This window comes from Otolemur garnettii, unplaced genomic scaffold (genome assembly GCF_000181295.1).
Source record: "Otolemur garnettii isolate 467f Iridium unplaced genomic scaffold, OtoGar3 scaffold00020, whole genome shotgun sequence".
Lineage (NCBI taxonomy): Eukaryota > Metazoa > Chordata > Mammalia > Primates > Galagidae > Otolemur > Otolemur garnettii.
The window spans coordinates 2,293,808-2,303,198 of NW_003852415.1; the positions used below are offsets into that span (position 1 = coordinate 2,293,808).

At 37.8% G+C, this 9,391-nt stretch overlaps 1 protein-coding gene across 1 annotated transcript in view; it reads left to right on the plus strand.

Moving 5' to 3' along the window:
• TTLL5 (tubulin tyrosine ligase like 5) overlaps positions 1–9,391 on the plus strand; it is a 308,822-nt gene that overhangs the window by 20,389 nt on the left and 279,042 nt on the right. Inside the window, exons 4-5 of the mRNA XM_023511518.1 lie at positions 2,570–2,652; positions 4,040–4,146. Coding sequence (XP_023367286.1) covers positions 2,570–2,652; positions 4,040–4,146 — 190 coding nt within the window. The remainder of the gene's footprint in view (positions 1–2,569; positions 2,653–4,039; positions 4,147–9,391) is intronic.

Genomic DNA, 9,391 nt, shown 5'->3' on the forward strand with positions numbered 1-9,391 from the left:
TCTTTTTTGAGACAGAGTCTTGCTGGGTCACCAAGCTAGAGTGCAGTAGCCAAATCATAGTTCATATAATCTTGAATTCCTGGGTCCAAGCAATCCTCCTGCCTTAGCTTCTTGTGTAGCTAGGACTTTTGAGTGGTGTGCTAACACTCCCAGCTTATTGATATATTTTTAGTAGAGATAAGTTCTTGCTATGTTGCCCAGGCTGATCTCAAACTCCTGGCCTTAAGCAATCTTCTCACCTTGGCCTCCTGAAGTGCTAAGATTATAGGGCCTGGCCAGAACACATTTTCTATGTCACCCTCTGTAGAGTGCTATGGCGTCACCGATCATAGCAACCTCCAACTCTTGGGCTTAAACAATTCTTTTGCCTCAGCCTCCTGAGTAGCTAGGACTATAGGCACCTGCCAAAATGCCAGGCTATTTTTGTTGTTGTTGTAGTTGTCATTGTTGTTTAGCAGGTCTGGGCTGGGTTCGAACCTGCCAGCCTCAATGTATTTGGCTGGAGCCCTAACTACTGAGCTATGGGCACCAAGCCTTTTCTCTCTTTTTTTGAGATAGAGTCTTATTCTGTTGTCCAGGCTGGAGTGCCATGGTGTCAGCCTTGCTCACAACCACCTCAAACGTCTGGGTTTAAGCGATCCTTCTGCCTTAGCCTCCCAGTAGTTGGGATTATAGGCACCTGCCACAATGCCTGACTAATTTTTCTGTTTTTTTGTAGAGATGGGGTCTGTCTTTTGCTCAGGCTGATGTTGAATTCCTAAACTCAAGGATCCTCCCTCCTTGACTTTGCAGAGTGCTAGGAATACAAGTGTGAGCCCCTGTGCCTGGCCCTGAACACATATTTTCAAGCAGTGCATTATACTGTTTCTTAGTTTATATTCTGCACTAAAGTAATTACATGATTCTGTATTGTGACTGATCATTGGGAAAACCATGTAACTTGACTTTAAAAGTGTGCTACATGAATGAAAACTATAGACTGGCCTTTTTGTGTTAATCCCTCTGTGTGGGGGATTTGCATGTTTTACTGCTAGGGCTGGCCAAGTAGCAGTAGAGATTTGTGGATATTTTCACATAACCTCATGAAAAGACATGATTTCTTTAACTATAGAGGCTGAATATTGGTCAAGAGTCTGTGTGTAAGAGTCTGTTCAGTATTCATTGAGAAATTATTCAATATGCAGTCCTCTTAAAAAGAAATTTTTAGAATTCTTAGCCAAACAGTTTTTAGTGGTGGACAGAAAGAGAAAACATTAGTCTTTGGGGCATATATTAAAATCTCACATGTTTCAGACTTTCTTCTTAGACACAATACAAACACAGATGCTTGCAGAGGCTTGGCAGGAAAGCTGAATGAATGAAGTAGGCTGGGTAGAGGAACTGTGGAGCGGGGAGCTGGTCTGAAGGGAGCAGCTGCAGTTCTCTAGTTGACTCTTGCCTTTGGAAAGAAGGAAGAGAGCCCACAGTTCCCAGGTTCTTTAAGAGAAGCCTAGAAGTCTGGATTTTTATTATATATGAATGCTTCCCACTTCAAGAGGTTAGCACCTAACTCTGTTTTATTTTCAGAACACCATGAGGAATGAACAACCCATGTTTGCAGGCTGGATTTGGCTATTGACCCACCAGTTTCTAACCTCTGATCTAAGATAATACTTAGTGGTAACCAGCATTATAGGACACTGAGTGCTATTTAGAGCAGGTGTTCTTAACCTTTTGGGTACAGTAGACCCCTTCAACTATCTGGAGAAGCCTATAGTCTCTTCTATGAATGATGTTGTTAAGTGGAGAAAAAAGTATGTTTACAAAGGAAATCAAATGTTTTAACATATAGTAATGACAATATTAAAATATTTGTGATATATTTGCTTTTTAAATTAGTGCATTAAATGTTCTAATAGAAGGTCTGTAATTTTTAAATACTGTGAGAACCAGTGATATTTTGACATAATTTTAACAGTTGTAAAATAATATTAAAATATTTGATGTCTATTGGTGACACGGTCACAGATGCTGTTAATACTACCTGCTTTGTTCCTACATTCCTAATTGGCGGCATTATTAAATTTCAGTTAGAAATTAGTGAGAACAAGGCCAGGTGCAGTGCAGCTGATGCCTATAATCCAAGCACTCTGGAAGGCTGAGGCAGGAGGATTGCTTAAAGCTGGGAGTACAAGACAGCATGACCCCCATCTCTACTAAAAATAGAAAAATTAGCTGGGCATGGTGGCACATGCATGCAACTGGAACTACTCATGAGGCTGAGGCAGGAAGATTACCTCAGCCCAGGAGGTTGCAGTGAGCTATGATGATGCCACTGCACTCTAGTCCAGGTACAGAGCAGGACGCTATCTCAAAAAAAAGAAAGAAAGAAAAGAAAACAAAGATGTCAATTTTCTCTCTGTGTACATTTTGTGAATTCTAGCTTGTCTTAGGTTATGAACCTTGGTCCAGTACGGGTAGCAGTAAAATATTATGGAATATAATTAAGGAAGCTCCCATCTTACAGTTTATTTCTGTTTTTATTGGTTAACTTTTTGATTACTGAATTTGATTCTGTGTTTTTCTTTAGAACGTTATCATTTGTCTTACAAGATTGTGCGAACAGACAGTCGCCTGGTACGCAGCATTCTGACAGCCCATGGATTTCATGAAGTAAGCTTGTTTTTACTAATCTGCTCAGAAGCTGAAAATCCTAGCCACCTAACTGACTTCACCAATTATTAATAGGGCCAGGTTTAGAAAGTTCACAGGACCAATGCTTAAGGATGATGCAGAACTTGGATTGAATTACTGGGTGGCTTCATCAGTTTCTCCTTGTAATACCTGGAAAACATTTCCACACGATTGTTTTTTCTTTAATTTTTTTCTTGCTATGTTTTTGGGCAATCTAAATTGTCTGATATCTAATTTGGGCAATCTAAATTATCTAATATCCAATTTGGGCAATCTAAATTGTCTGATATCCAGTTTAGATTCTTTTTTTTTTGCTGTTTTGGCTGGGCCAGGTTCAAACCTGCCACCCCTGCTCTATGGGGCCAGTGTCATACTCCCTGAGCCACAGGCACCACCCTCCAATTTAGATTCTTTGACTGCAAGCAACAGAAGCAGACTCTGCCTAACTTAAACCAAAAGGAAAGGTTTGCAGAGGGGACTATCAGAGTCAGAGAAAAAGCTGAAAAGACAGGCCTTTGGAAGGAGAGAAACCAGGACAGTCCCATGTATCAAGGAATAGGAATCTTCAGGATCATCTCTTTAGGGCACTGCCATGGAAGTTGCTGGAGTACATTCATCATTGTGCCTTTCTTTGATCTAGAATCACATTCTGGAAACCAGATGATTGGCCTGGCATGGGTCATGGATTCACTCCTTGGGGCCTGGGGAGAATGGGTAATGGACAGGTCCTTTAAAACCAAGGAGTACATTATTCACCATAGAAAATTGGAAAATTGGGATGTTATATCAAAAATGACAGGTAAAAATGCTGGACAGACTTCCACTATAGATATTTTGAGACAGTTGATAAAAATCTTGTTGCTAGTTCTTTATTCTCAGTTGAGATCTGTAGGAGACATTTTGAGGAGGTTCTGAAGCTTATATTTTGTTCCTGTTTTATCTCCAGCATTTAACATGGTACCTATCATGTTATGGAGACCGATTACATAAGTGTTGCATGAATGGACAAATGAATTCTAATGAGTAAAGTAATGAGTTCTAACTCACTATCTGTAAGAATGTTGCAGAGAGGAATTTGGGGGTTGGGTCCTCATCTCATACTTTGATATGCAAAAGTGTAAGGAGACACCATGGATTTCTATAGAATGGTTAATTCATTTTACTGTCTGCATCTAGGATTTGTCTAACTCTCCCATTCTTTAAACTGATTGTCTCATGTTCTATGATATTCTGCTTTCTTCTTACCAGGCTCGCCTCTTAACCAGGCCACCCCTGTGGATAAAAAATCACTATGAACTTGCATGCCATTGGTCTTCTTGGAAAGGGGCTAGCTCTGATGTTTTTTTACCTTTCTATCTACCCTCAGGTTCACCCAAGCAGCACTGACTATAATCTAATGTGGACAGGATCCCACCTGAAACCCTTCTTACTTCGCACCCTCTCTGAAGCACAAAAGGTTAATCACTTTCCCAGGTAATGCTCATGTATTGTTCCCTGTAAAGGTACCTGACATCGGGGCATTAATTATCGTTAATACTGATTAACGATAATTAATATTCTTAAAAGAAGAAGAGGTTGTTTGTGAAAGTGGCTGTAGTCTGAAATCAAATTGTTAGGTTTATATTCTTGAATATGTAGGAACACTTTCCAAGAGCTATGTTGACATGGATGGTTTTAAAGGAGGCAGTTTCTGGTTCTCTTTCCTAAAGTTGAGCTTTGACAGATCGCCTCATGAAAATGAATTTTTCTTTCTCACCTCCCTTTCACAGTTACTGTTTTTTACCTTTATAAAAGAATGTGCTCCCCCAAATATTAATCTGGTGTGTTATCCTTGGGTGTAGTAATTTTCAGGATTCCAAAGAAAAGTAAAAAGAAAATGGTGTCTAATTGAAGTCTAGTAACAGAATTACAAATCCTTTTTGCATGAACATGGTTTCCATTTGTTTTTAACAGACTTGAAGGATAACACCTAAATATCAGCTGGTGAATCACTGATCATTATTTTTAAAAGTTTAGAAATTTTTTATTTTTTGTAGGAACAAGGTCCCGCTTTGTTGCCCAGTTTGGTTTTGAACTCCTGGGCTCAACTGATCCTCCCACCTAGGCCTCCCAAAATGCTGAGATTATAGGCACAAGGCACTGTGCCTGACCTAAACATAAATTTTAATGACAGATCATTTTGTGATTTTCGATATGTAATTAGGAAGGAGTTTGAAGAACTGAGTGTCATTGCTGTAGAAAACTCCTGAGTTGCATTTTGTTGATTGCAGCCTAGAAAGGCAGTAGTATTATTGTCTAGTGGCTTGAAGCACAGACTATTCAGCCAACTACCTGGGCCCAGATCCCAGCTCTACTGAGTGACCTTGGGCTTCACTTTCCTCATTGCTAAAAGGAAGGTGCTAATGACACATGCTTTATAGGGCTGTTGTAGTATATATCAAGATGTAAAGTGCTTAGAACAATGCCTGCCACATAGTATACATTGTATGTAGTAGGTGTTATTTGTGTGGACAAAGTTTCTTAGAACGTAAATCTATGAAAAAATAAGGAGGAAAAATGTTGGTGCTGCATCTCCATTTAATTCTAGCAGCATTCAGCCATGGAGAAATACATGACCCAATGAGAAGAGAGGGATACTAGTCTCACCTATCTAATGAAGAGATACAAATGCGATAAAATAATTTTTATTTGGTCAGTGGTTACATTGTACTTCCAGGACTTCCTTCTCATGCTAACCAGCTTTATTTTCAGTTAGTTGATAGGCTTTTCTCCCTAATTTTGTGAAATTATGGCTATTTTTTGATTTATCACTTGCATGGTCTTAATACCCGCTCAGTGTGTATAAAAACTGCCCTGTGCCTCTCTGTTACTTTGTGTTTTGAGCCTTCATATCAAGTCCCGGGTTTATTTTATATCTGAACTCCATTGGCAGAAAATAATTTAAGCCTTATTTTCTTCCTTAATGTCTAGAAGATATGAATTTAGTTTTCTAAATATGTGACTGGCTGTTTGAAGTGGATCAGATACATCAATTTTAAATAGATATTGAAGCAATCTTTAAAATAGCCCACACTAGAGTCTACATTCTTAATTCTTGTTCATAGTTTATTATTTATTTCAGTAGTTTTTGAAGCATTTTTGTAGCTGTACAGGAATTTCATCTCAATTTGGAGTCAACAATAATAAATTCCAACCTGCATTTTCCTTGACTATTCTTTGAATGTGTTATACTTATAAGTTTGAGTAATCCATTTTCTAATTACAGTATACTTTGTAGCTTCTGCTGCTGTCTCCCTCCTGTTTGAATCCAAAGACTTCTAACTCATGAGAAAAGAAAGTCAAGCACTTTAATATTTTCCATAATCTTGTGAACTCTTTCTTAACATATTAACTTTTAATTTTAAATAATTTTAGACTTACAGAAAAGTTGGAAAAATAATAACTGGAGAGTTCTTGTGTGTCTTTTGCTCAGTTCTCCTAATGCTAATATCTGGTATGGACTGTAGTATAATTATCAAAACTGAAAAATTGACATTGGTACAATACTACCAATGAAACTATAGATTTTATGCTTATTTTGCTAGTTACTTTACTAATGTCCTCTTGTTTCAAGATCTCACATGGCATTTAATTGCCATGTATCCTTTGTCTCCTTTACTGTGTGACAATTATTTTTTGTCTTCCAGTAAAATTTACATTTTTACATTTAATGCATTTTAATTAAAATGTTTATAGTGTTTTGATGAATTGCATTCTACAGTATTTGTAGTGACAGTTTTCTGTGTATGTATGTGTATACTTTTTTAACAGTTATAGCCTTATGCTCACAAGAAATTAAAAATATTATATATCAATTCCTATTTATATCTTTGCTGTAGAGAGAAAGGATGATATGATGTAAGCGATAGACATTAAATATGTTCTGTCAGGGCTGTGGTTCTCAACCTTCCTAATGGCACGACCCTTTAATACATATAGTTCTTCATGTTGTGGTGACCCCCAACCATAAAATTATTTTTGTTGCTACTTCATAACTGTGATTTTGCTACTGTTATGAATCATAATGTAAATATTTGATATGCATGATGCATTTAGGTGACCCCTGTGAAAGGGTTGTTCGACCCCCAAAGGGGTTGTGACCCACAGGTTGAGAACCGCTGGGTTAGGATAAGCAGTTTTCGGGGGGAAATGGAATGGAAGAATTAAAACGAGTGATTGAGGGATGGTGTCTAGACGGGGATCTGACGGAGGTTTCTGCCTTTCTGGGAACTGTTGTAGATAAAATCAATGGTACAGTGTGGGCCCTGGATGATTGGTACTTAAATCACCTGGGGTACTTGTTTTAAATATAGACTAATAAGCAGTCTTCTGGAGGAGCAGTTCCAGCAGGGCAAGCTTCTTGCATGCACTGCATCAAGACCAGGCCAGTGTGGCCAAGCAGATGGCTATTGGAAGGCATAGGAGCTGGAGTTCTATCTGAGGAAAATCAAGGCTTGGAAAGGCAAATATTTCCTCTGTCCTATCTTAGTTTATGTAATAAATGTGTTCATTATTCTAAAAAAAAAAAAGTTGAATCCTGGGCTTCATCCCAGTATTTTGAGAGGTATGGCCCAGGCGAATGCATTTTTACGAAGGTACCTCTTACCTACACTGAAATTTGAGTACCTCTGCTCTAGATTTCTGAACAGGGCAATGGGTAAGAAAGAAGTGTTTGATACCTATATTTGACAAAGCAGTCTTTGAAATCACAGTAAAATACTGGAACTGAGGAATAGGCGTAAATTTTTAATGGTTATAACAAAGATTCTTAGATGGTTTTTTAAGTAGTGGGACAAATCATAGGCTTATGAGTCCAGTTGAAGCTAACTGAAGTATGTTTTTGGAGTAACTTTACACAAAAATATACCCCCAATATAAGTAGCAACTATTACTATGATTTTTTTTTCTTTTTCTTTTTTATTATTATTTTTTATTTTTCTCTTTTATTATTATTTTTTATTGAATGGTAATTAGGTACATTAATGCACTTCCGGGATACAGTGTGGTGTTTTCACACACAATCCTATTACTGTGATTTTAAGGTGATCATTTTCTTGCTTCTGTATATAATTTTACCTTGTCTCTATCCATCTATTTCTGATGTTCCCAATGAGATTTCTAACTTGGGACTTTAGAGAGATCATTCTTTATAGTCTAAAATTAAGGCCTATTGTGTGCCTTAGGCAGGAGAGACATATCCGACCAATGGCAGTAGTGATGATGTGTGTTCTGTACAGTGATATGAGAGGTTTTATATGAGAGATTGGGCAGTTGTTGTTATAGCATTAGGTCTATAAATATGGATTAGATGACCATGTGTATGATTTTCTTGGACAGTTTTATTTTTCATATATGCTATAATTTTTTCTTCTGAAAAGTTTTTAATAAATCCTGGTATTTTAGTGTCTAAATTTTCTCAGTCAGTTTGAATTTCCACTTGGAGGTAACCCAAGATTGTTTTGTCAGGCTGTGTTTCTCAGAAGGTCCTATCTATACATACCTGTAGCATAAAAATATCCAGAGTACTTTGGGTTTGGAATTTGTTGTTAGGCGGTATACTGATGTTTGTGTACTGTGTGACTAATGCAGATCTTTTGTCCCATAGAGAATTGTGGTTCAGTAACATAAGCACAGTGTACCTAAAATATTTCATGATTTGTAATAGGGAATAGGCACAGACTCTGAAGTTTAATGAAGCTAGAATTGTCTTTTTTTTTTTTTTTTTGAGACAGAGCCTCAAGTTATCCCCTTGGGCAGAGTGCCATGGCATCATAGCTCACAGCAACCTCCCACTCCTGGGCTCAAGCGAGTCTCTTGCCTCAGCCTCCCAAACAGCTGGATCATCGGCGACCACCACAATGCCCGGCCATCTTTTGGTTGCAGCTGTCATTGTTGTTTTGGTGGGCCTGGGCTGGATTTGAACCTGCCACCTTAGGTGTATGTGGCTGGCGCCCTAGCCACTTGAGCCACAGGCACCGAGCCGAAGCTAGAATTTCTTATACATCCTTTATCTTTACTACCTGAAATTTTGAGTATATTTATCAAAAGTCAAATTAATAGTCTTTTAAAATTATAATTTATTTTAGAATAGATTTTATACTTGTAAATATAAAGTTTTTGTTTTATTTTTATTTATTTATTTTTGAGAAAGAATCTCACTTTGTTGCCCTTGGTAGAGTGCTGTGGCATCATAGCTCACAGCAACCTGAAACTCCTGGGGTCAAGTGATCCTCTTGTCTCAGCCTAGTGAGTGGCCGGGACTACAGACAGGGTCTCACTTTTGCTCAGGGTGATCTCCAACTCCTGAGTTCAAGCAATCTGCACATCTTGGCCTGCCAGAGTGTTAGGATTACAGGCGTGAGCCATTGTGCCAGGCCCTTATAAATCAGTTTTTAAAAAGCCATTTGGAATAAGGGTCACAGACCTAAATGTAAAACATAAACTGTAAAATTTGTAGAAGAAAATAGAAAAATCTTAAGAGATTTCTTAGATATAATAATAAAAGTATAATCCATAAATAAAAGGAAAACAGATAAATTAGACTTCATCAAAATTAAAAACATTTGCTCTTTGAAAGGCACTGTTAAGAAAATAAGAAAACAAGCCATGGACTGGAGAAAATATTTGCAACACACATTGATGATAAAGAATTTGTATCTAGGCTCAGTGCCTGTGGCTC